Here is a 27828-nt window from a genome sequence, read left to right as displayed (position 1 = left end):
ACAGTACAAAAAGACTTGATTTGTGCCTCACAAACTTGTTTAGGAGAGAGAATCTTAAAAGTGCAACTGCCTTGGAAACACTGTGCCAAATACCCATCCCCAAAATGTTAAATTTAAGGAACAAAGCAAAGCCCATATAGAGGTCTAAGAAGAGCAGCCAAAGAGGAAAGAGAAAATCAGTATATTGCAAACCAAACATCAAAAAGAGCTTCCAGAAGTAAGGCCAAGAAACAGAGAGTGAAATAGTAGGGAGAGGCCAAGAAACTGAGGGGAATATATCTTGAATTCAGCAACTAGAAAGTCACTAAACATCATATGATGTAACTTTCAGGTGTACACAATGAAGAGAAGCCAGTGGTCAATGGGCTCAAAAGTGAATAGGAGGACCTGGTGTGATGGCTCAATTGACTAATCCTCTACCTTCAAGTACTGGATCCCATACAGGTGCCAGTTCATGTCCAGGCTGCTCCACTTTCCATCCAGCTCCCTGCCTGTGGCTGGGAAAGCAGTAGAGGATGACCCAAAGCCTTGGGACTCAGCACCCACATGGGAGACCTGGAGGAGGCTCCAAACTCCTGGCTTCGGATTGGATCTGCTCAGCACTGGCTACTGAGGCCATTTAGGAAGTGAATCAGCAGATGGAAGATCTTTCTTTCTCTCCTTGTCCCTGTAAAATCTACCATTGCAATAAAAATAAATAAATCTTTTTTAAAAAAGTGAACAAGAGAAGAATTACAGCCCAACAAATTGGATAACCTAGAAAGAATAAATTCCTAAAAACAATATATAAGAAATTTCTTCAAATTGTAGCAAAAAAAAAAACAAAACAAAAAAAGCAAAAAACAGACCAAAAAAGAACCTAATTTTTTAAAGATTTATTTACTTTTTTTATTTCTTATTGGAAAGGTGGATATACAGAGAGGAGGACAGACAGAGAGGAAGATCTTCCGTCTGATGATTCACTCCCCAAGTGAGCACAACGGCCAATGCTATGCTGATCCGAAGCCAGGAGCCTCTTCCGGGTCTCCCACGCGGGTGCAGGGTCCCAAAGATTTGGGCCGACCTCCACTGCTTTCCCGGGCCACTGGCAGGGAGCTGGAAGGGAAGCGGGGCTGCCGGGATTAGAACCGGAGCCCATATGGGATCCTGGGCGTGCAAGGCGAGGACCTTAACCACTGCGCCACCGTGCCGGGCCCAAGAACCTGATTTTAAAACGAGCAAAATATGGGATGGCATTGTGTCAGAGGATTGCGCTTCGTCCTGAAGCACTTAACATTCCAAATCAGAATGTCATTTAAGTCCTAGCTGCTCTGCTTCTGATCCAGCCTTCCCATACTGTGGCTGAGAAGGCAAGAAAGGAAGTGGCCCAACTGCTTCGACCCCTACTCCCACATGGGAGATTCAGATGGAGCTCTGAGCTCCTGGCTTCCGCCTGGCCTGCTTCAGATCTTGTGACCATTTGGGGAGTGAGCCAGTAGTTGTTTTCTCCTATTCTTGCTCTCCATAGTTCTACCTTTCAAATTAAAAAAATATATGTCTTTAAAAAAATAAAATGGGAAAATTAATGGACAGTTCTCAAAAGATTTACAAATGTCCAACAAGCATATAAAAAATGCTCAACATCCCTAACAGAAAAGAAATTGAAGCCATAATGAGATATGACTTGATACCAATTAATACAGTCCCTATTAAAAGAACCAAATATAAGTTTGGCAAGGACACAAAGAAATTGGAACCTGTGTTCACTGTGGTTGGGAATGCAAAATGATACAGCCACTGTGAAAACTAGTATGTGGCTTCCCCCAAAATTAAAATAGAATCGCTGTGAGTTAGCAATCCCACCTGGATATATATCCAAAAAAATACAAAGCAGCATCTCAACACTTCCACTTTCATGTTCACTGCAGCTTTAAGTAGCACAGACAACAACTGGAATCCGTATTCACCAATACTTCAATGACAATACTTTGGCAGACACAATGAACTCTTGTACAGTCTTTAAAAAGAATAAAATCTTGTCACCTGCTATAATATTCATGAATCTCAAGGAAATATGCCAATCAAAATAAACCAGTCACCAAGAAAAATATATGAAATAATTTTACTCATATGGAACATCAAACAGTTAAAATCATAAAAAAAAAAGAGTAGAAAAATAGTAGCTAAGGGGTGTGTGTGGTAGGCACAGCAATTTGTACTTAACTAGTATCATTTCAGTCTTCCAAGATGAAAAGTTCAAGTGATCTGCTTTAGAATAATGTGAATATGCTAAACACTTAACTATACTCTTAAATGATTAAGGCAAATACACTGTTATATGTTTTTATCACAATAAGAAGGACTAACATAAAAAATCTCATTTTAATTACATAGGCAAAGCAAACTTTTACTATAAAAATAATACAAATGGCCCGGCGTGGTAGCCTAGAGGCTAAAGTCCTCGCCTTGCACATGCCAAGATCCCATATGGGTATCACTTCTAATTCCAGTGTTCCAGCTTCCCATCCAGGTCTCTGCTGGTGGCCTGGGAAAGCAGTCAAGGGTGGCCCAAAGCCTTGGGATCCTGCACCTGTGTGGGAGACCCTGAGGAGTTCTATAATAGTAACAGCCAATTGACTCTTGGGTTTGAAAATTAAAAAGCTATAAGAGATATAGATAAAACAATTATTAAATGAATATAGCAAACATAGCAGCTGTATGTTTTAAAAAGGAATGAATGAGAGACTACGAAGTAGAGATAGAGAAACTATTACTTCAAGAAATTTAGTTCTCAAAAGAAGAAAACAGACTCAGGACCAGAGTGATAGCATACAGGCTAATCCTCCACATGTGGCACCAGTATCCCCTGTGGGTGCCAGTTCAAGTCCCGGTTACACCACTTTTGATCCAGCTCCCTGCCAATATACTGGGAAAGCAGCAGAGAATGGCTCAAGTCCTCAGACACCTTGCATCTATGTGGGACACCTGAAAGAAATTCTAGCTTTCAGTTTCAGACCAGCCCAACTCTAGCCACAGCAAGGGTCCAGGAATTGAATCAGCAGATGGAAAATCTCTGTCTGTGATTATAGTTTTCAGGTAAACAGATAAATCTGTAAAAACAAAACAACAACAATAAAGAAGATAGATGCCAGACTCACAGACAGGGACACATGCTGAGTAAGCCATGTTTTGTACAGGGTACTTCAAAAAGTTCATGGAAGATAGAATTTTTTAGAATGGGACAAAAACATCTTATGAAGACAGTATGTGTGGATTTCCAAAAATATATATATATATATACCAGAGTAAGTTTCTAAACTCCATTTTTAAAGATTTATTTTTATTGGAAAAGCAAATATACAGAGAAGAATATCTTCCGTCTGATGAGTCCGTCTGATTGCGGCCCAAGTGGCCGCAATGGCTGGAACTGAGCAGATCTGAAGCAGGAGCCCGGAGCCTCTTCTGGGTCTCCTATGCGGGTGCAGGTTCCAAGGCGCTGTCCTCCACTGTTTTCCTGGGCCATAAGTAGAGAGCTGGATGGGAAGTGAGGCTGCCAGCATTAGAACTGGTATCCACATGGGATCCTGGTGCATGCAAAGCAAGGACCCCAGTAGGCTACCACACTGAGCCCTAAACTCCATTTTCACATAAAATTTTTAAGTTCCCTCACATATGCATGAGGATAGGTGGATACAGGCTTGGATTTGGAGATAATTAGGGAAATACCTGACTATGTTTATATATATTGAGGATAAGGAGAGTGAAAATTAAGTTAATTAAAAGCATAGAATAGGCCTGGCACGGTAGCCTAGTGGCTAAATCCTCACCTTGCATGCGCCGGGATCCCATATGGGCACAGGTTCTAATCCTGGCGGCCCCACTTCCCATCCAGCTCCCTGCCTGTAGCCTGGCAAAGCAGTTAAGGACAGGTCAAAGCCTTGAGACCCTGCACCCACCCATGTGGGAGACCAGGAAGAGGATGCTGGAGACTGGCATGGAATTGGCTGAGCTCTGGCCATTGCAGCCACTTGGGGAGTGAATCAGCAGACGGAAGATCTTCTTCTCTGTCTCTCCTTCTCTCTGTATATCTGACTTTCCAATAAAAATAAATAAAACGTTTTTTAAAAAGCATAGATAATGGGGGCAGGTGTGTAGGAAATGAGGTCCAGACAGAAGGTAGCACAGATGCAGGTGTCCTTGGAAGATAAATATTCTTCAAGTAACTCCTACCTAATGATCTCTACTGTCTTGGAAAATAGCATGATGCCACCTGCAGAGATGAGGAGGGCAAGGAATAAATGGAATAGAAATCTAGAGGGGAAGGGAAAGGGGGAGGTGAAACCCCACTGCCTATTAAACTTGGTCATAAAATAAAAAATAAAATAAAAACAAAGAAATCTTGGGCAAATTGAGAAAAGTCTAGAATAGCTGTTACAGAAAATGCAAAAGTAGACTGTAGAAGTTCACATTTCTTGAGATTACCAGAATCATCAAAACCAAAGCTATGTTAGAGAATATGAGATCACAGTGGTTCCAACTCATACAGCTGTAAAATCATCAGGATTGAGCAGCCACAGCACCAAGAGGGTCAGTCCAGTAAACAGCAGTAGAAGCAGAATTTACACACAAAGGACAGAAATGTTACATCACTCCAGTTTAGGGCTTTCAGAGAAGGTATGGCAAATGGACAAGAGAGCAAGAGAACCTGGGAAAACTGGCAAAAGAGTGCTTTCAGTGCCAGAAAAGAGACTCGCTGCCAAATATAGAAACGCCACAATAGAAGTGGGCTGATAAATGGGGACAAAAGCAGAGGTCCAAGTGACTGGAGATCTCCGTACTGTACAGAAACAATAACACGAGTGAAAAAGCTAGCAACATGGAAGAAGCTTGCTATCAAATCATGGCAAACTGGTGTTCAATGAACGTGAGGAAGTCATCTGGTGATGAACAGATGATAAATGGACGGAGGGTGGAACACCAAGAGAGCATACACCTCAACGAAAGAGTTTTACATATGCTAGTCCGGAAGCAGTAACTCAAGAAATGACACTGGGGAACTAAGGGAACCCTGACGTCATTTTGAGTACCACTGAACGAAGTTCCAGCAGCTGGAGAGACCCACAGCCTCTTCGGGGAGAGCCAACTCAAGAAAGCCATTGCTCAGAGAGGCTGAGGACACAGCGGACTTTGTTAACCAAAGAGGCTGTCAGAAAGCTGAGACTTGGAAGCAGTGAGACGAAGTTAAGAGGCAAACCCACAAGTTCCAACAGATTCTATGGCAGTTTGTTTTCAAACTCATTTACACATTTAATGACCCAATGTGCTTGTCTGCAGCTACTTACTGAATGAAGTCTTTCCACAAGTTTTTGATCACCAAGACAATTTTTGGTATCAAACCAAGAATCAAAGTCCTGTGGAGAAGTAGAAATTCTGTCATAAAAGCACAGCCATTTAAAAAAAATACACTCTATATTCCATAAATGCATGTGTGACCCATATAGACATAACCCATTTTAATAGTACTTTCAAAACTTCATCCATTGTCACAGGCAATATATTATTTAGTTCTAAAAAGAGAGAAAACACTTGAAAAGTCAATGAAATTAGAACTCATATTACAGGAAACCCATCAGCAATTTTTTACCCTAGAAGACATTTATTAGGCTTTCTCATATCACCATTAAGATTGTATCTTATTAACAACTGTCAAAGGAAGAATATAAAATCAAGGACATCTCATGTTAGTGAAAATGTTGGTGATATCAAATAAAACAAGCAAAAGCAAGATAAAGGTTTACAAGTCAATGAATTGCTAAACTACGTACTTTTTTATTATTGATTAATATGGGGAAAAACAAGTCCCAAAAGTCCTTAAATCATTCAGTAGTTTTCTAACCTAGTATAAATTTGTGCTCATGATTTAAAAAAAAGAAATTACACACTCACAAAACATGGTGTTTCTCAGTTCAAATACTTATAGGCTCTTTAACACTTACCAAATGCTAAAACCTAGAATTAAGATTATTTTAAATTCTCCACCTACCACACTAATATATAGGAACATATGTCAAGCTACTGAAATTTAATGAAAAGAGAATGTTGAAGACACTATTCTGAATTCAGATTATCTAACATCATAAGCTACGATTGCAATAGGACAAAGGAAGAGTTTAAAAGGCAGGTTGATTTCAAAAAAGAAAAACACACTAATTTCTAAATATGGCCATTTTAAAATTTTGCACTTAAGAACTATATCCTGAGAAAACTGAAACACGGAGATCAAAATTCATACATGAAATGTAAGTAGAACTTTTGATCTCCAATCTATGCTTTGAAAAACAAATGTCTATGAACATAGGAAAACGATCCGTGTCATAAACCTTAAACTTACATCTGCAGAATTAAAGACATCTGGCAATAGGAAGTTGAGTAATGCCCAGAGTTCATGCAGGTTATTCTGCAAAGGTGTTCCAGTTAGGAGCAAACGGTTGGTTGACTTGAATTCACGAACTATCTCTGAAAGCTAGAAACAATAATACTTTTGTAAGCATTGGTTTAGTAGAAAGCTCAGCATTCCAACACATTTTTTTTTAAATATGAGGGTCCACCAAAAAGCTCACAAAATGCACATAATGAAAAAACTATGCATAGATTTCAGTATTTTTTGCACCAAAACAAACTTACTTAATTTCATTTTCCACAAACATTTTTTTGAAGTCCATTTGGTACAATAAAACTTGACAATGATGCTCTATAGAAAAATATCCTAGTTCAAGTTACACTGCTACAGTGAAGCACAACTAAACAAAATACTCCAGGCATTTCTACATCTGAAACAGTGCAGACCATATTTATACATCAGACTCCTCCTCCTCTTCAGAAAAAGTATTTTCTTCATTTTGGATTCACAGAAAACTGTCAGATCTTCTCCATGGAAACCTGGCTAGCTACTCTCTACAGCAAAATCTCCTTCTCCCTGCCGACCATGTTCATCTACAAACCTAGCAAAGAGCTAACTTAGCCTAACCCAAATCTTTAAGCACCAGAATTGAGTGGTACTTTCTATTAACTTCACAGTAAAACATACAACATAGGAGCAGTCCTAACAACAGTGAACATTTTTATAACGCACTTAAATAATTATTCTTAAATATGCATCGTCTTATCAGGTAATTATTCCAATTAGGAATTAGTGTGATCCACCTGGTGCTTTTGCAGAAGTTCTGTCCCTGTTTCTCACAAACTAGCCCAGAGATGTTCATCATAATACGTGAAGCTTTTCCTACTGCTGATATAGTTGAATGCCAAAACACACTGAGTATTTTCAATGCTAATAACACACTGTAATTCACACAAGTCAGACAACTCCAGGAAATTCTTTTTCTAATGTATAAGAGTATATATAACACCTCAATTAAAAAAAAAATAAGCCAATGCAAATCACATCCACACACTATGTACTCTCAACAATAAAACACCACAGTATAACAGACTACCACAAATGGCATAGCCAATGAACACCTAATTTTCTGTACATTAAAAATTGATCAAATCTTATTTACTCTGTATTCAACAATTCAAGACTTTAAAATCATTTGAAAAACTGATTTTCATTCACATTCTATATTCAATGAATAAAATAAAAATCTTCCATCACTTTTGTATTTTTTTAATACACAAAAGTGAGAGGACAGATCTGAGAATTAGATGAAAACGTTAACAAAGATATTGAGAACTTACCTTGGATTTTTCATTTTTTATTCGGTGAGCTTCATCAATGACTAGGTAGCGCCAATGAAACTTTTTGAACACAGATTTCTCTTTAATAACCATCTCATAAGAAGTGACACAAACGTCCCACTCTCCTGGCATCATTTCGTCGCGAATAAAAGCAGCCTAATGCAAAAGAACAGTTCTTCTTTTTAAAATAAGTTTACAAGACAATCACAGAATTAAAGTGTCAGAGGTGGAATCTGATATATTTTGGGTTTTTGTCTCATCTATTTTTGAGATGAAAAAACTAAGATACAAAGACACCTTTGTAGTCAATTATCTAGAAGACACTTTAATACTCTAATATATACATCAATAGACATGGAACAGGGTTTTCCTTACAGAAATAAAGTACATTCAATACCCTAGAAAAGTACATATTACCAGAGTCCACTAAATAACCCAAAGGACAGGGACAAAATAACACTTTCAGAACACTATTTTCTTACCAAGATCCAACCATTACTAATGGTTCCAACAAATACAAGAACTCAATACACAGGATAGAGTCCAACTTTTTAAGAACTCTTCTATTTTACTTCATTTTCCAGCAAGGATGAGTTATGTACTACAAAGGTCATGAAAATCCATTGTTTTGTGAAGTTTCTACTCTGGGGCTACAGATGTTCACAAAGTAGATTGTTCTGTGTGCTCTAGGAGGCTATTTAGAGGCAGGCATTTAGTGTAGCTATTACGACACTGTCTGGCATGCCACAGCCATATGGGAGTGCCAAGGTTCAAGTCCTGGCTCTTCTTATACTGGCTTTCTGTTGCTGCACACCCTGGCAGGCAGCAGGTGATGGCTCAGGTGCTCAAGTGGTCCCCTGATACAAGAGACTCAGAATAAGTGCTAGACTCCTGACTTCAGCCTAATCCAGCACTAGCTATTGTGACCATTTGGCTGTTGTGCACTAGAGGAGGACATTCATTTGCTCAACTGCTCTCTTTCTGCTTTTGAACAGATAAAAATTAAAACAAGTATAGAAAACAGACCTTGTAAAAATATAGATGTCTGGTGTTTGTAATAAAGAAAAGAGAAGAAAAAGACTACAAAATTGTGATTGATAGGGAAAAAACATCTGGAAGACCAGGAAAATAGTCAATATACTGTGGTACTAAGGTTCAAATATGTCTAAAAGCAATGATCTGGACTTGCATATACATGTCAACAACAATCTCTCCGCACTGAACATATGAATTAGCTATGTAATTGGCCATGGCCGATAGTAAAATTATATTTCAAGTTGCAATCCAGCACACACACATATGCTTCAGTATTTGTACCTAGGAAAAGGTAAATCTTTCTCAAAATATTACTTAACATTACTGCAATATGAAAATGCTGTGCTATTTTCTCTTCTCTTAAATGTTAAAAAAAAAAAGTTGTTGTCATCACCCACTAAGCCAGCTTCCTAACTCATTCATGGACAGAAACTGACAATTTCAAAAGCACCGGCTTTGAAAAATAATTTTCAAGCCTAAGAAATCCATCAGAATCCCAACCCCCCAATTGGGCAGAGATACGGAATCTGAGGGTTTTATGAAGTATTTCTTGGCGTTTTAAGAGTGAATATAATTCATTTACTTCATAAAACCCTCAGATTCCATATAATATAAATGAAAGCTACTGACTTATGGCTTACATTTTTGCTGAGGCATGATAAAAATGCAAGCTCAGCATTGTGATACAACAGCTTAAGCTGCCACCTGTAATACTAGCATTGTATTATTACTAGCATCTCATACTGCAGTATCAGTTGGAATCCTGGCTGCTCCACTTCCAATCATACTCCCTGCTGATGTGACGACTGGAAATGCATCTGCAGATGGCCTAAGTGCTTGCGCCTCTGCCACCCATATGGGAGACCAAGGTGGAGTGCCTGGTTCCAGCCTAGGCCCAACCCTAGCTGCTATGGACGTTTGGGAAGTGAACCAGCAGATGACAGATCTCTCCATTCCACAACCTCTTTCTTTAAAAAAAAAAAAAGAAAAAGAAAACACAAGCCTAGGTATTCCTTTCTTGCTTACACTCTTAAAAAATAGCCTCATCAAAACATGTTAGAAATGCAAAATTTTATAAGGAGTGATATTACATTAAATAATAACAGTGAACAGAAAGAATTCTTAGTAACTAAATTGCTACTGCAAAATATTAGGGATAAGAAAAAAAATCAACCCCATAAATCTAAATTTGAGCTGAACATTTCAATATTTAAATTATTTCTAGGTCAAATATCAGCAAAAAAATGAGGATGAAGTAATGTAGTTAATTGTGCTACCTTTCTTTGAGAAAATCTTTTGATCACCTATCTAAATATATAAAAATAGAATAAATCTTAAAACTGTTCTTTGGAGGCAAAACAAGCTTTCTAAACTGATTATTCATTTTAGAATATTTGCAAAATTTCACAGTCCAAAATTAACTCCCCCAAAATAACCAAGATTTATAATACAATTTAAGAAGATACAGAGACATGTATTTTTCTGTTCAAAGGGCAAACTGAAAGACATGTTTATGTATAAACACAAAACACAAGGCTCTTTGCACATACACAGCAGGTTCCATTTGATGTGAATGAGCAGGTATAAACCAAGTCAAAAACCAAAATGTTAAATAAAAAATTTAAGCAATGAATCGGTATACATTTTTAGCTTCGAAATAGAGGGAATGCTAAGGCATACTGTCAATAAAATAAAGTTTTTTAATAAAGTTATTTGAAAGTACAATTCAAAAATGTTAAGGCTAGCAAGTTAAAAGTAAACACAGATGAGACATAATAATGTATTGTTGCTAAATTAGTAAGATAAGAATATTCCACATAAGAGTGTTCTAAGGGTTAAATTAGCACATGCAAAGCATCTAAAACAGCCAAATGGGTCAGAATTGGCACAAATTAACTATGATTCACTGACAGTAATCAACTTCAACATCTTTAACAGCAATCATGTGTAACTTAACTCCAAAAATGACATTATTCTTTTCTGCCTTTTTAAACATGATTGGCACTTACTCTTGCATCCTTGTCGCCAACGAAACAAATAACACGCAGCGATGGAACCCATCGTTTAAATTCATTCATCCAGTTATGTAAAGTAGACTTTGGAACTAAAACCATGTGAGGTCCAGGCAGGTTTCGGTAGTGTTTCAGGTAACCAAGCAAAGCAATGGTTTGTAAAGTCTTACCAAGACCCTGCATTATCATCATAAAGGGAAAAATGCATAAATGTTCTTTCACAAGGTAGTTTCGTTAACAACAATGTAATAGATATTTGTCAGTTATATACTCAAACAGTAGACTATATTTCTATCAATGAAAAGTGCACAAAGGCTTTTTAAGAAAAGCATTCCAAATTCAGTACTTACTCTGAGCACAAAAAGAAAACAAGAATTTTAAGATGTTATTCAATAAAGCAGCTTTCTATTTAAGACTTTTTAAAATTCCAAACACAGCAAAATTATCCAAATAATTTTTTTCTACTTTTGGCAAAATTAGGCATCACGTGTCCTTTCATTCCATAAAGGAATACTCCCTCTGCCAACCTGTTTAGATACTGGTCTTCTTTTCTTATTGTACCTGAAATTATTACAATCCAGATACTGAACATTCAGACTATACATCTCAAGGGGCTATGGTGTCTAACCTTGCAGCCTTTATCTCTAAGCAAGATATACATTTCCTTTTATAAACCTAATCTTAAAATATTTTTATAGAGTTTCAAAAACTTAGAATGTCTATAATCTCTAACCCAGTAATTCCACTTTTAGGAATCCTATGGGTAAAAAAATCTGAGTGATATAGAAAAATTGAATTACAAGCTTCTCATAACACCATTATTAGTACTATACCCCAGGGAAGCCAAAAGAACAGCAATAAGAAAGGAACAGAATCAAATTACAGCACCTACCTAGGATCATTAGGTAGTAATTAACAATTATTTTTACAAAGTGCTTTAAATACATGAAAAATATACATAAATAAATAAATTATACTACCAGAGTAGATGTAGAATATAATTCTAACAAAGCAAAATAAATACAATCAAAAGAAAAATACTAAAAAGAAATAAATATGTCAAAATGTTAACTGTGGATATGTCTATGCAACAGAATTGTACTTTAATTTTTCTCCCAAAATTTTCTTTACTCCTTCAACTGTCTATCTTTATTTCAGTAATTAAAATATATCTGGTACTAGCATAAACTCAACATGGATTCATCATGCTTAGACAAGCACCAGCCAACAGATGTGTGGGTAAATAATCCTTGTCTTCCAATTGCCTAGTTAGCCAAGTTCCTCCTTCCCCCCCCTCCACACCCGCCCCAGTGCTGAGCTGTCCACAGTCCTCAACCCAGAACATATGCAAGGGTGCCTAAAAAAAAGTGGAATTTTTTAAAATAAGCTCGTCTTGGAGCAAAAATTTCAAAATCAATGTATAGATTTTCCACAATATATGCATTTTCCATGAACTTTTGGAGAATCCCTAGCGAATAAAAGAAGTTACAAAACCTTGATTTAAAACAGGGACTATCAGGCCTGCAGGCCATCTAAGGCCCTGGAAATCATCTGCTCTGGGCCTGACAAAGCAACAGCAGGCAGGACTCAAAATTCAATAAATCTACAGCAGGCTAATTTTTAAGTTGAAAATGGTACATGATGTTATTAAATATCCAAATGATCCTTGGCAGAAAAAAAGGTTCCCAGCCCCCAATTTAAAGGATCCTCTACCACATATCTAACTGATGCTCAACCCAAAATGAGTATCCATGAAACTACCGCACCAGATGCCAGAGGGCACATATTCTAGTTGGTGCCTCAGAATAAGAGTCATGGTTTTCAAGTCATACAAATGAATACCCCTGGGCTTCACGGAACTAAAATCTCTGCCCTCCCAACTTGTATTTTATTAACTGAGCTTAAAATACAAGCCTAGGACCTGCTATATTACCCCATGTGCTAAATTCTTATCTCATATGCCCTTGTTTCTCCTTCTTGATATGCCACTGCATCAAGACTCAACAGTGCCTTTTTTATTGTCACGTATCCCATCTATTCACTTTTTCATTATTCACAAATTGAGATATTGTTATTCATGCATATATTCGTTCATTCACTCCTTGTCTGACTTATATACCCCACCTCATTCCCAAAAGGATGGCAGGTAGCCTACAATGAAAACATGTTTCAGGTGGCCTACAAAGAAAACATGGAACACAATTTAATGGTAAAACAGAAGTAAAGAAGCAGTAAGGAAAGAATAGGAGGTAAAGAATAGGAAGAGACAGCAAAGAGCATTCCATTAATGGTTACACAGATGCTCCAGTTTAACATGCAACTGGACTCGGAGGTTGCTGGAAGGCAGAAGGTCAACAGAAAGAACATAAAACTACAAGGTTTTTTGTACCACCAAAGGAAATCCTAACTGCAATTTCCAACCTTGAAAAGTTCATCTTGTACTTAAAGAAACCGTAGACTTTATACAATTACCTTGTTACACTAAGAACCAAAGAAAGCCTATAGACACCAAGAAAGGGTCAGGAAGGCTCAGGTGTTTTAAATGTACACCAAAAAGCACTGAGAACTGACCTAGTGCTCTTAGCTACCCACTCCTTACCATTTCATCTGCCAAAATGCCATTGACTCCATTTTCATACAGCGAGATCAGCCAGTTGAGTCCTCGAATCTGATAATCTCTCAGCGGTCCTCCTTTCACATCTGATGAAAGAGATCAAGCGTGTCTCTTGTTTGCGTGAACACACTCAAGTCCACTTTTGTTTTTCCCCCAAAATCAAACCGTAAAGGATATCAGTAGGGGGCTGAGGACTTACAGGAAGGGGACACCTCGAACCTCACACACACATGCGATGTTTTCCGGCTCTCTGACAGGAGCTCTTCATCCTCTTCTTGTTCCGTCCGCCTGTGGCGATAACTGGAATAATAAAGGAAACACGTTCCTCTTCACCATGAACACAGTGCTACAGGTTGCACCCGTTGACACTGTTACTATAAAACACAGAGGGTCTGGTTAAGAATTGCAGAACTGGGCAGAACCAGGGCCAGTGCTGTGGTACAGTATGTTAAGCCACTGTCTGCTATGCTGGCATACCATGTGAGCACTGGTTCACCTATCTGCTGCTCTGCTTCTGGTCCAGTTCCCTACTGAAGCCCCTGCAAAAGCAGTGGAAGATGCCAAACTCCATGTGAGAGAGCAGGTTGTAAGGTTGGACTCCTGGATTCAGGCTGGATCAGCCTCTGTGTTTTGGGAAATGAACCAATGGATGAAAGGTATCTCTCTCTCTCTCTCCCTCTCTCCATAACTCTACCTTTCAAATGAATAAATCTTTAAAAACAACCCTCCCCCTCCAAAAGAAAATATGCTTTAAAAAAGAAAGGATTGATCAGAGCCCGCCTGCAGTTTTACTGATTGACCTCTGGTATGGGGGAAAAAAAAAATATATATATATATACACATATATACACAACATATGTACAATAGCAATTAAACTAATTGTTTTCATACAAAACAATGCATAATATGTGAAAAGGAAAGGAGAGAATGAAGGAAGGGAGAGGGCAGGAGGAAGAAGCAGAGAGAGATGCCAACATACTCTCCAGCGGAAATTAAATTCTGCTTCTCATCTTTCTTTATTCGAGGGCGTCCCAATTTCATGTTCAGAGGAGATGTTGGAGATTTCTGCGCTGATGGTTGAATGAAGTGTGCAAAAAGTTCTGTCTGCTTCAGTAAAAATTCAAATCTCTTTGCTCTGTCTGCTTTCTAATTTGCAAAACAAAAGAAAAAGTACCGGTTTTCCTTTTTTGTTCAATGTTGTTTAACATACATACTATGCTTACTTCGTACCATGCTCTAAGCACTTTGGAATATACTAACCTGTTGAATTCTCTTAAGAAACCTAGGATGTAGTTACTAGCTTAACTCTCATTTCACAGATGATAATGCAACGGCGCTGAGAAGCCAACAAAAATTTTGCCCAAAGCTCCAACACTATTAGGTAGCAGAATTCAAAGATTTTCAAATAGTTTAAATAGAAACAAAATTATCTGACAGACTTAATGTCCCGACAAGAAGTACTTTTCTTCTTAAAGATCCATAGGCAAACAATTTTTCCAAAAACATGATTTGCTTTCCTTTTCCTAAACAGTAACAAAATTAAACATCAAACATAATATACTCCCCAATTTTGAAATTACTATGACTTTATTTAAGTTCAATCTAGAAATAACTGAAAGCATTTAGTGTAATCTCTTTAATATGGTAAGTAACATAATAAACACTGAGCCCAGCACAGTAGCCTAGTGGCTAAAGTCCTTGTCTTGTGTTGCCAGGATCCCATATGGGTGCCAGTTCTAATCCCGGCAGCTTCACTTCCCATCCAGCTCCCTGCTTATGGCCTGGGAAAGCAGTTGAGGACAGTCCAAGTCCTTGGGACTCTGCACCCTCCTGGGAGACCCAGAAGAAGCCCCTGGCTTCGGATTGGCTCAGTTCCAGCCATTGTGGCTACTAGGGGAATGACCCGGTAGATGGAAGATTTTTCTCTCTGTCTCTCCTTCTCTGTAAATCTGACTTTATATATTAACTACTAAAGGTTAACATACAATCTCATTTTACAATAAGCTGTCAAGCACCACATAACTTACACCAAACAAATACAGCCAAAATCTTTTTCAGTTAAAAATGCTTTAAAGGTATGCACATCATTCTACATAAAAGAAAAACAAGGATCTTTCAGTCACTTTCTAACCACAGGGCAAAAACTACTTGGATTCCTCAGGATGGATGCATAATTAATAACACCAGAAACTTCCAGAAGAGTTCATTAACATAAATCCAAGAGTTAGACAAATATATTCAGACCGTTAGCTGGAAGGAGGCCAGAAACTTTCCATTTTATGTTATCCTCACTGGAATGTTGTTTTTAGAGTTGTTAAAACAGTAACTGTCTATGTTAGATGCGCCCTTAAACCTTATGACACAGAGTCTCGTAAAACAGCTATGAACAACGGGAAAGTGTACTCAGCTCCACTTACACTACTACTGCAAAAACACTCCCTTAGGGAGGAAAAAGAGTTTCAACTTCTTCAAAGATCCAAAGGCATAAAAGTTCAGTTAAAACTAAAGCAAAGTACTGAGTTTAGTGATAAAAATTAAATAATTAAATGTATAGTGAAGTAATTTAACAGGATAATGAAGATAAAATGTACTCCCTCACTTATCATATTGCATGCTTCCATAGTGTGTAGCATTCACTTACAGTTTTCAAACAGTTCCTGAAAATTGAGTACTATGAAGAAAAAGCTATGCATAGATTTCAAGAATGTTTTACATTCAAACAATCTTCCAATTGTGTTTTCCATGAACTTTTTGAGATACCCTCATTTTTCCAAAGCAAGAAGGAAAAAGAAAAAAAATCAGTCTGGATTTTGGACTGGATTTCTCAGGTCACAAAGCCACAATGATAGTGCCACAATTATTTAAAGTATAAAATATTCTGGATAGAGCTGGCATTGTGGCACAGCAAGTTTAGCTGTTGCCTATAACATCAGCATCCCATACAGGCACCAGCTGGAGTCACAGCTGCCCCATTTCAAATTCAGCTCCCTGCTAATGAACCTGGTAAAGCAGCTAAGATGACCCAAGTTCTTGGGCCTCTCACTATGTATCTCCCTCTTTATCTCTATAAATCTTTCAAATAAAAAAAATTTATTTGAAAAGCAGAGTTACAGAAAGAGAGAGGGAGAGAGAGAGATCTTCCATCAGCTGTTTCACTTCCTACAAGGCCGCAATGGCCAGGGTTGGCCCGGGCCAAAGCCTGGTCTCCCACATGTGAGGCAGAGGCCCAGGCATTTAAGCCACCTTCTGCTGCTTTCCCGGGTGCATTAACAGGGAGCAGGATTGAAAGCAGAGCAGCCAGAACTCCAAAGCATGCCCGTACGGGATGCCAATATCACACGTGGTATTTTACCTCGTAAGCCACCATGCTGGCACCAATAAATAAAATCATTTTAATTACAGAAAGAAAATACTCAAACCATAATAATGCATTTTATTATGAGGTAAAGAACACTGAACAAAAATTAGAACATACAGTTTCTAATACCAATATTCCAATGCAGTTTCTCAGATCCTTAACTTACTCGTCTGAAGAGTGAGATGAATTTATTCAACAAAACACATGATGGATTATACAGCAAATTTATTTTCAGTTTCAAAACTCGGACTTGCTAATGTATTATACACAAACATGCATACTTCTTTCTTTTCCATCACCTCTATAAATTTAACTACATATTCCCCATTTTATCCAAGAGTATATTTACCATTTTCTCTTCATACTCTGGGTCCATTTCTTTCTCAGACTTAGCTTTCATGCCAAGCTTGAGTTGGAAAGGAGAAATGTTTTTCTAGAATGTCAAAGAAATAAATGTCATCAAATTGCAAGGCAAGGTCTTAAAATTAGTCAATGTTCTCATTTTCAGAAAGTACAAATAAGTAAATGTAGGACATGCATAGACCAATGATGACAACATTTATGAATTAAGGTGTACAATTAATGCAGTTCTGTACACCTGAGATCCAACTAAAAAAAATCTAAAAAAAAAAAAAAAATCAGGAAAGCCAGACTAATGATATTAAATAAAACCAAAAGCCAAAACACTGAACCTTCTCATCTATTTTTTTAATTTAAAACATAAGAAAACATGTAACCATTAACTAAGGACTTAAAAATCTAAAACAGGCTAATATTATCAACCACAAACCAAAGAATTCAAAGAAAGTAAATATTAATTCTCAGAAACACTTCTTTATGTAACAGAAACAAGCCAGACTTTCAGAAGAAACAGCTGTGGCTTCTGCCCCTAAAAAGACACTTTTCAAAATTTGTTTTCATAGTTCACTTAGAATATTTAAATGTTTTATGTAATACACTGTGACCATATATATTTAAAATAATTTAATAATATGATTTCAAATATTTGACATGTTCATTTTCTATAACTGGAAAGGAAAGTACTTTAAACTATTTTAGTGCTTTGTAAAGGCAGCTTATCAGGACTATTAATCATTAATTTCCAATACTTTAAAATGTGTAATTTAATGAGAAAGAAAATCAATCAGCAACTTAAAATAGTGAAGTTGTGTGATAGGTTATCTCATGATTCTATCATCTGTAAAGAACTGCTTACATTTGCAGACATGAACAGCAAACAAATTTTTTTCTCTTAGAAATCAAGAAACAAAATGAAAACATATACTCTCCCAATTAAGAGAAAATTCCAGAGTTTTTCAACACAAATCTTTGTGAAAACTATAGAAGCTGTCAATTTTATCATGGCTTTGTCAATGAATCTGAAAACAGGTTACAAATCAACAATACATCATGACTTTAAACATTAAAAATAGGCATCCAACAGTTAATAAATAAATCTTCCAATATTTACTAAAATCTCTATTTTGAGGTAATCCAAACTAAGATTATAGAACTTAACCCTGGTCAAAGTCTGTCTTTGGCCTGCTGCTCATGCATCTTTCAGTTTCTCTAAGCCAAGTCATCATCCTGATTTATAATATCTCATATGGATTATAGATCAATCATGTGAAATATTTTGATATAATCCTGAGGTGCTGGGAATGAACAACTGCTGAAGGTCCCCCCAAACCCACACTTTCAAATAGCCATGTATACTATAAATCCTCTTTCATTCATACTAACAAGGAAAACTAGGTATCAAAGTCTAAACCTTTATCATTTTTCAAAAAGTGATATGAGGTCTAAATTTTCAACTTGATGGCAGTGAAAATCCCTTCACCTCATTTACACAGCTATAGAGCTAACTGTGGGAAGTAAACCTCACTTACAAAAAATAGAACCTTTAGTTTTAGAGAAAACATTTTATGCATTACTTTTTTGCTTACTTTGCAGTTAGGATATAATAAGAATTTAATTACATACTAATAAAAATCCCTACTCTTGAATAGTGCTATTAAAAGCTATGGGTAATTTAATTGGCACTATCTCCCACAACAAATTGTAAAATGCCTATCTTCTTTACCTTCTCATTTATATATGTATATATACAAATACATACAAATTCATGTATATATACACATATCCACATACACCCATTTACACACATGTACACCTGTTTACATACACGTACATATCCAGATCTACACGCACACACACACATATATCCATATGCACAGATATTTGTGTGTACATTTATATTTTCCAAAATATTTCTCATACAAGAAAAGATAAAAGGAGCCAAGATAACGTAATGATTGTTTATAGATGTTATCATTTGGTAGTCCAGATACCATAAAAATGCAGCACAAGACCATCAAAAACTCTTGTGTTAAGAGCCCTGACCTTTAGTTTGACGTCTTCATTGGCAAAACCAACTGTCACTTAAACCAAGCCCAAGAACAGGAGATAAGCACAAATGCCTGAGCATAGCAGTCATAAATGTCACAAGTCAATTCACCTAATCCCATCTACTTCACTCATCTTGGTGGAGTGGGTCAAACTGCCACCTGTGGCACCAGCACCCCATGTAAGTGCTGGTTCTAGTCCCAGCAGCTGTACTTCTGATCCAGCTGCCTGCTAATGCATCTGGGAAAGCAGCAAAACATGACCCAAGTCCTTGGGCCCCTGCACCCATGTGGAAGAACCAGATGGAGTTCCAGTCTCTCCGGACTTCTGCCTCATCCAACCCTGTTGTTACAGCCCTTTAGGGAGGGAATCAACAGACACGTGATTGCTCTCTTCTATTTCTTTGTCTTTCAAATTAATAAATTAATTTCTTTAAATGAAAGAGAAAATGCTCTTATCCAAAAGCCTGCTTTCTTTTATTTGAGACACAATTCCAGCAAGTTTGATAATGTGGCTTCCCATACTACAGAGACTAAAAACAGCAACAAATGACATGGGAAAGGCAAGTTCACTGGAGACAGCAAGAAGACACGGCAGGAGCCCAGTACCAAAACATGTGTTTCACTGCAGGAGCAAGAATAACCCTTAGTGTTCAGGTGTAATTATTTCCTTCTTCCTGCTGTATCACTACTTTGCATTTTACAGTTGATTTTATAATTGGTTTTATGGTTCTCTCACATGTATATAAATTAAATTCTTTCTGATGAAGTAGAAGCAGTGCATAAAAAGTGATAGGAAGGAGTTGGCATCTCGGGATATCGGATAAAACTGCCATGTGCAATCCCATTTGGGTGTCAGTTCAAGCCCTGGCTGCTCCACTTCTGTACCAGCTCCTGCTAATGGCACGAGAATGGGAGAAGCAGCACAAGACGGCCCAAGTGCTTGGACCCTGCACTCATGTAGGAGACCCAGAAGAGGCCCCTAACTTCTGGCTTCAGCCTGGCCCAACTCCAACTGTTATGGCCATTTGGGGACTGAGTCATCAGAAGAAATGTCTCTCTTTCTTCATTATCTCTCTGTCTCTGCTTCCCTATCTGTAACTCTGACATTCAAATAAAATAAATCTTTGTTAAAAATATAATTGTTAACAGCATGGCAACTGAGGCGTAAGACAGAAGCACACCAAAAAAAAAAAAAAAATCAGCACAATCCTGGAAAGATCTGGAAAGTGGTTAGTGGTTATTGAACTAAAGGGAAGCAACAGCCTTGGTATCCACAGTCAGAATACAACTGCTGTACAATGAAGGAAAGGTTCATCTCTGTTAGTACACAACTTAAGCCAAGGTAGTGGGCACCACAGTGAAGATTTTGAGCAAAACAAAGCAGCAACTCTACTACACTTTTACACCCAGGAGGTTCCTGCCAGGTTATACTTCACTTCCCCAACCTGTGCAGACTAATGAAGCACCATTAGGGTAATCTGTGCTGAGACTACAAAGTTCTTGAACCTATAAGCTATAACCTATAAGCTCAGAGCTTACGTAAGTTTTATAACTGACCCCTCCTCCAGTTGTTTCGTAGTTCAAAAACTGTACAACCTGAAAACTCAGCAACCTATAGAGTGACACTAAAAAAAAAAATAATAATAATAGTTTAGCAGTTACATTGTCCAGGCTATGGAATAAATGACACCTGGACATAAGTCTGAATTTTTGAACATTTGTACCAACCCAACTTTCATCGTCAATACCACCCTGCTGACCAAAGGATTGTGTAGAGCTTAAAATGCATTTTGAGGGGCTTTCACTTAGCATCACAATTGTTTTTCTAGTTAATCAACCCTGGAACCTTCAATATCTCACTTAAGCAAGGGCTGAATTTAAAATTACCTTCTAACACAAGGGAAAAGGTGTTCATTTCCCCCCAAAGCTTTCCATTTGGTTGTACAGGATCGTACAGTGATACAGACAAAGCCACTTGAGATCTCTAAAGCATAATTTTAATTATCCACAGGTTTTAATTGCTATATGGCTGCTGGTAAGGGGAGGCTCTAGCCATGAACCATCCATTCTCCTAGCTGGTTATATACATGGCAGCTCCTTACACCCAATGCTATTTTTATCTCAATTTTTGAAAGCATTTCATACTTTTATTTGCATGCCTCAATGTGAAATATGCTTTATGCGATTAATATGTATTTTGTGGATTTGACTTTCATAGATACGAAATCGACTGGTATTACTAGCCACTCATCTCCGCAAAGCTAGATTTTTTAAAAAATAATTACGCGCGCACACAGACACACAAGAATGCGTGTGCGCGCGCGCGCGTGCACACACACACACACACACACACACAACCTGCGCGTGTCCACGAGCCAGGAGCGAGCTGCGCCTATTAGGACAGGGAGGCGGAAGCTTGGAAAGCTTGGGGCCGGATTGGGGGACCATCTGGGTGGCCCTGAAGTGAAACACTATACCGTCGGGGGGGCGGGGCAGGCAAAGGTACGGGTGCAGACGTCGAAAATTTTCCTAAACCAGAGTTCATGGTTCCTCAATTTGGCTTTTGGGATGGGAGGAGGGTACCACGAGGAGAGCTCGTTTTCTGGAAGTGACACCCCACCTCAGCAGGCGTGGAGCAGAAGAACAAGGGATGATTTTTTTTTCTTTCTGCCATCCAAAAGCCCGATATTATCAATCCCAAAAATAAATGTTTTCCCTCTCATCCTTCATCCCTCCAGCGCTAACACCTTGAAATTGCAATTGCAAAAATAAGCCCCCAGCCAAACCCCTTTAGCTAGAGTGTGGGATTGAAGGGCCCAGATTTCCCAGGCAGAGGCCGACGGGAAGGGGGGGGGGCGGGGAGCGAAAGAGCAAGAGCGAGAAAGCGAGCGAGCAAACGAACGAAGGAGAGGCAGAGGCTTTTTTTCCACCGCACGGCGCCATCCCGCATCCCGTTACCCCGGTTCCGGGAGGGTGCAGCGAGTCGGGAGTCGGGGGGGTGGTATTCCAGGGGGTTCCAAGCCCCCTCTGCAGCCCCGGGATAAAGGCGCACCCCAGCGCCCCGAGCCCGCCCGCCCGCGCGCCAGCCCCGCCCCCGGCCGCCGGCGGCGAACAGGGAAGGGGGAGGGGAGCGCAGGCGATGAGCCGCCGCCGCCCCGCGCCAGCCAGCTGCCCCCAACGCCGGCCACCTCCGCCGGTACCTGTCGGCGCCCAAAGGTCAGGGCTTGGGCCCCTCCGAGGGGCCCCGCACACGGCCGCACAGGAGGGCGCGCGCGCGCACGCAGACACACACCCCCTTTCTATTTACCTCCTTCTTCTTCTCGCCCTTCTCGGTGGCGGCGGTGGCTTCGGTGGCTTCGGTGGAAGCGCCAGCGGCAGCGGCGGCGGCGGCTCCCTCCTCAAAGGTGGACGGCCCCGGCTGCTCGTCCTCTTCCACGATCACGACGGTGGCGGTCGTATCCACGGCTGCCACGGTGGCTGCCTCTGCTGCGGCGTCCGGCTCCATGGCGTTGGAGCGGGAACGACGGAGGGGTCGAGGAAGGGGATGAGGGCTCCTGGGCGGCGGCGGCGGCGGCGGCGGCTCGGGAAAGAGCTAGATGGAGCAAGGGTGGGGAATCACTCTGCTTCCAACCCCTTCGCGCGGCCCCCCTTCTTTAAATAACCCTCAACCCTGCCCCACTTCCGTCCACCCACCCTACGTCATGGCCTCCCCCCCAACCCTCCCCCTTTTCCCCCACCCCCCCCTCAACGATCGCGAGACTCCCCCTCCCCACCCAGAGCCCGGGCCGGCCCCACACAACCAACTGTTGCCTTTCGCGGGAGGCGCGGACTGGGTGGAAGCGGGAACCTGCAGCTGGCGTCCCCCGAAAACCTCCCTTGCCACACGCCCCCACACTGAAACGGAGCTCCCCTCACAAACGTGTGCAAGCGGAATCCACTTTCTCTTACACACATCTGCTCTTTGTACCTCGGGACGCCCTCCCCTCTTGCACAAAGAACTTTTTTCTGGGCGTGTAACTGTTCAGCCAAAGGCTTTCTCCACCCACCCCCACCCATTTGCAAAGCCCAGACCCTTTCCGGGGATTGACCAGTCCCAGGTCTCTAAACGAGTAGCACTAGTTGTGCTGTTCCCACCTTTCCAAACTGTGCTGGGGATGCTCTCTTTGACTATTCTGACTGCCAACCTTCACTGACAAGGGAAACCTCCCTAGGGGGTTTTCCGTATTTCAACCCGCCAGACGGCCACCGGGCATGAGCCCTTATTTTGATTTTACCGCTGAATCTTAAAACTCCTGAGAGACAAGGTCAAGGTCCCCCACAGAACCTGGGGCAACACATGGTAGGTACCTGACATTATTAACTGAATGTGATTTTTTTTCGATTCGCTTTCTGTTTGCATCTCCGTTATTATCTGTCGGTACTTCAGCTCCAGTTGCATACGTAATCACAGATGTAAAAAATTCTTCTATAGGATGCCACAGTATACAAACGTTAACCGTAAAATAGTATTATTGCTTTTATCCCCCTTCCCCCCTCCGCACCATTTATTTCGATTGGGTTTGCATCCTGGCCTTTAATTTTCTGTCATTAGGGCCAAGAGAAAACAGTAAACCAAGCAACAAGCACAAAGACCACAGCTGCCAAAAATGAAGGCAGCACTTTCCCAAGTGAAAAGAAGTCATGACTAATTTTCCTCGGCATTTCTCCTTCAATTGCCAATCTGAAATGAGGTGTGATTTCTGCAAATAGCACACAATTGCTCCTTTTTCTTGGGGAGTAGTGGCCCAATTTCTTTTTGTTTTCAAGCCTAAGATCCTCTATGTACACAAACCATATGACTTTTTTTTTTCTTTTTAAGCTGGTGTTGGTCATTTACAAATTAGTGTGAATGAGTGTGAGATCCTGTCCCAAGAAAAAGAGGGAAAAGACATTAAGCTGGTGCTAATGAAAGGGGAAAGGAGAAGCTGGCAGCTCCAGCTTTGATTTGGGGCTGTACATTTCCCCAGCCAGTGCCCGTGTTACTCATTCTGACATACATATGTGTTCTAACCGTAAGACATAGCATATCTCAGTTATAAAAGTGCCTCGTGTTTTTTAAGTGTCAATGTCAATCGAAATGTGGGGGCAGAATTAACTTTATGGGTCATTTGAAATGTGGTTTTTGTTTAAAGTGTTTAGATATACTCAAGAATGAAATTTGAAGTGTCTTAAGACTTCCACTTAGACACTCTACCCCTTTCCCATAGCTGCAATCATTAAGGGTTCTTTGGTTAAACACCAGGATGCAGTGATACAAGTAGCACCCCCCCTGGCTTGACAAGGCCCCTTGCACACAGGCAATGATGGTGGAGGATTTCCTTTTCACAAAACTATAGCTAAGAAGATAGCTGGATTTCGAAGGAAAGAGGCTGGGGCCAGCACCTTAGCAGCGTAGGTTAATATTCCACCTGTAGACAGCAGCATCCCATTTGGGCACCAATTTGAGTCCCAGTTACTTCACTCCTGACCCAGCTCCCTGCTGAAGGCCTGGGAAGGTAGAGGAGTTTGGCCCTGCATCCACATGGGAGACACACATTCTGAATTGGCCCAGTTTGGCCATTGTGGCCATTTAGATGGAAGACTGTCTCTGTCTCTCTCTTTCTCCCCCTCTCTTCTTCTCTTTCTGACTTCAAGTAACGGTAATAAAATAACTCTCAAAAAAAAGGGAGAGATGCTGAAGAGCTATTTGCTATGCGCTGATGTGCTCTTGCTTGTGTAAGTCCTTCAATGCCCTGTATTTGTCCTTGCAATATGCATTGTTTCACTTACTTTGTGAGTTCAATACAACCTTTTGAAGACATTTGGAAAACCCACAGCCCATGTTAAAAACCTGTTAAAAACCTGTTCTGTAGGAGCATGACTTCCAAGTTCCACCAATAAAAAAAAGTTAGGAATTGATTTGAGGACCAGAACATATTTGCATGCTGGCAGTTGTCCATGTATGTATAATGTGTTCCTTCCTTTTCAAGATGCATGGCTGAAAGTGCTGTAAAGTGTATGAATTGGGCTGGAAAGGTTGATGCTCAATAGACCTTGCCACGGGATCCATGTAAATATTGGCTTATGGGAGCAGCTGCTATTTGCAGAGCATGTACCATTCCTTATTTGAAAATCTGCCTAAAATTAATGATCTGTAGACTTTGTGCAGCCAGTCACCCTGCTTCTGATGCTACCCAACACCTTGCTCTCTGCTACCCTTTCCCCCATTATGTCTTTTCATGTGAATGCTGTTTAATTGTTCTATTCCACAGGGTTTGGAGATCAAAGCAAACTTTTCATAAAGAATCTTGGAGCTACATTTGGGACCGTCAGAAATTAATCCCAGTCACCAGGACAGTGTGTCCATTCTGGGAGATTACGGCTATCATCAAAGTTGCACAATAATCATTTTCCCAGAGCCAAACTTGTTTTGTAGTGACAAGAATGTGTATCCGCCGGCGATATTAAATACTTTATGAAGTGCATAAAGGCAAGGCCAAGGCCTTGGTGTTCCTTTTCTTATCCACTATCAGAAATATGTTATTTAGACCACAATGTGACTTTAAAGCCACACAGGGATCCCATTGATCAGTGTTCCTCAGAAACTAATACAAAGCATTCTGGTCACAGAATGTTGCTGACAACTGTAACCATTCTGCTCATATCTAAGCTTTCTCACCACTTTTTAAAAGACTTTTTAAAAAGTGGCATTTTTGAAAAACGACATTTTTCTCAGTGTTCTGTATGTTAAGGGAGGGCTGACTAAGGCATCCACTATTGTATCAGAGTCTGTGCTAGATGCTTTACCTATGATACAGCTTAACATCCTGATAATTCTAGGAAATGATTTATATATATATATATTTGTAAGGCATTGAGACAGACAAAAGGAAGACAGACAGAGGTAGAAAGACATCATCTAGCCAGTGAATCACTCTGCATATGACCACAGTAGCTGGGACTGGGCATGCCAAAGCTAGGAGCCCAGAACCCAATCCGGGTCTCCCATTAAGGAGGTCGAGACCCAAATAATGGAGCCATTGCTACTGCCTCCCAAGGTCTGTGTTATTGGGAAGCTGGAATCAGGAGAGGAAGCGAGACTCAAACCCCAGGCCCTGTGATGCCTGTGTCCAAAGCAGCATGCTATTGGCTGCACAGAATGCCTCTCTTAACTCGACCGGAACATATCCTATTAAGTGAAATAAGCTAAGCTAGACCGAGAAAGACAAATCCTGCATGTTCTCCCTTATGTGTGGGAGCTAAAATTTTAAAAATAAACAATGAAAAAGAAACATCTATGTGCATCAGTATGTGTGGAAATATACTTTTATAAAATGTTTTATACTTTCCTAAAACAAAGGTTAAGAATGTTATACTAGGGCCCGGCGCGGTGGCGCAAGTGGTTAAGGCCCTCGTCTTGCACGCCCAGGATCCCATATGGGCGCCGGTTCTATCCCGGCAGCCCCTCTTCCCTTCCAGCTCCCTGCCTGTGGCCCGGGAAAGCAGTTGAAGACAGCCCAAGGCTTTGGGACCCTGCACCCGCGTGGGAGACCCAGAAGAGGCTCCTGGCTTCGGATTGGCATAGTATCGGCCGTTGTGCTCACTTGGGGAGTGAATCATCGGACGGAAAATCTTCCTCTCTGTCTCTCCTCTCTGTATATCCGCCTTTCCAGTGAAAAAATATTTAAAAAAAAAAGAATGCTATACTATATAGCTTTAATAACTTGATAATACTTTAAAAGTTACTGTATGAGTGTAAAATGGGCATTCTATTCAATTATTGTTTATGGTTGTTGTCTGTATTCCCACCAAGCCAAGATCTTTTGCTTTTGACTTGTTAATCATATTATTCAGTGAACTACTAAGGCTTTTCACTGTAAAATAAATTTAAAGTGCATTAGCTCAAAAACTTTAAAAAGGTGCAAGAAACAGAAAAGGAAGAAAAGTCAGAGGAGGAAGTGGATATCATTATGTCCTTAGAACTGTATCTAGAAATCACATCCAATCTGTTAAAACTAACTAGCAATTAAAATAAAAATTTGAAATGTCTCCCTGTCTTACATATGACAAAATGAAGAGTTAGGCTAAATAACTCATCTGAGGCTTCATAGCTAGTGACAGAAGACAGATGCAAATCCTGGACTCTGTGACTCCAAATTTCATAGTTGCATTTGGTCTTTATTAACTTTTGTCTTTTCGTGACATCCTTCTTGACAGTAGAAATCCTCTTAAGAAAATTCCTGAGATATGTTTCTTCTATCTGCATCCATGTTGTTGCACTAAAATAAATTCTCAGAACAGTAGTGATACCCAAGATAATGCAGAGGAGGAGAAAACCTAAAGGAAGCAACTTAGATGCCTAAGAAGAAGGGATGGGCCAAACTCTGTATAATACATTTATCAATGGAATACCATGTAGCATTAAAAATGTGTATGTAAACAGGTGTCTGTTGATATGGAAATATTCTCCTAATATAGTGATAAATGAACAATAAGGGCTGGCCAAAGAGAAAAACAAGATGATTCCATTAAAAAAAAAACTACTTACATAAATATACTTGCACAAAGGAAAAAACCCAAAGTCTTTACTGCAAATGTTCACAGTAGTTTCAATGGATTTTTTTCCTGCTTTTACTTTTCTAATACTTCCACTTTCCCTCACAT

At 39.7% G+C, this 27828-nt stretch overlaps 1 protein-coding gene across 3 annotated transcripts in view; it reads right to left on the bottom strand.

The window, feature by feature from the left end:
• SMARCA1 (SWI/SNF related, matrix associated, actin dependent regulator of chromatin, subfamily a, member 1) overlaps window positions 1-22651 on the bottom strand; it is an 81966-nt gene extending 59315 nt beyond the window's left edge. For 2 of the 3 annotated variants that reach the window (XM_040999464.1, XM_040999463.1), the window contains exons 1-9: window positions 22454-22651; window positions 17088-17171; window positions 14360-14526; window positions 13580-13680; window positions 13366-13466; window positions 10764-10943; window positions 7720-7875; window positions 6371-6502; window positions 5322-5390 (exon numbers count right to left, since the gene is read on the bottom strand). In XM_040999464.1, the coding sequence (XP_040855398.1) occupies window positions 5322-5390; window positions 6371-6502; window positions 7720-7875; window positions 10764-10943; window positions 13366-13466; window positions 13580-13680; window positions 14360-14526; window positions 17088-17171; window positions 22454-22651 (1188 nt within the window). Of the gene's footprint in view, window positions 1-5321; window positions 5391-6370; window positions 6503-7719; window positions 7876-10763; window positions 10944-13365; window positions 13467-13579; window positions 13681-14359; window positions 14528-17073; window positions 17172-22453 lie in introns of all 3 variants that reach the window. The other variant, XM_040999465.1, reaches the window with a different exon arrangement.
• Between the last annotated feature and the right edge of the window lie 5177 nt (window positions 22652-27828).

Source organism: Ochotona curzoniae, unplaced genomic scaffold (genome assembly GCF_017591425.1).
Source record: "Ochotona curzoniae isolate NIBS_2020 unplaced genomic scaffold, NIBS_Ocur_1.0 scaffold_1852, whole genome shotgun sequence".
NCBI classification, from domain to species: domain Eukaryota; kingdom Metazoa; phylum Chordata; class Mammalia; order Lagomorpha; family Ochotonidae; genus Ochotona; species Ochotona curzoniae.
The sequence above is the reverse complement of the archived record's forward strand: the minus strand, read 5'-3'. Positions and strand labels throughout refer to the sequence as shown.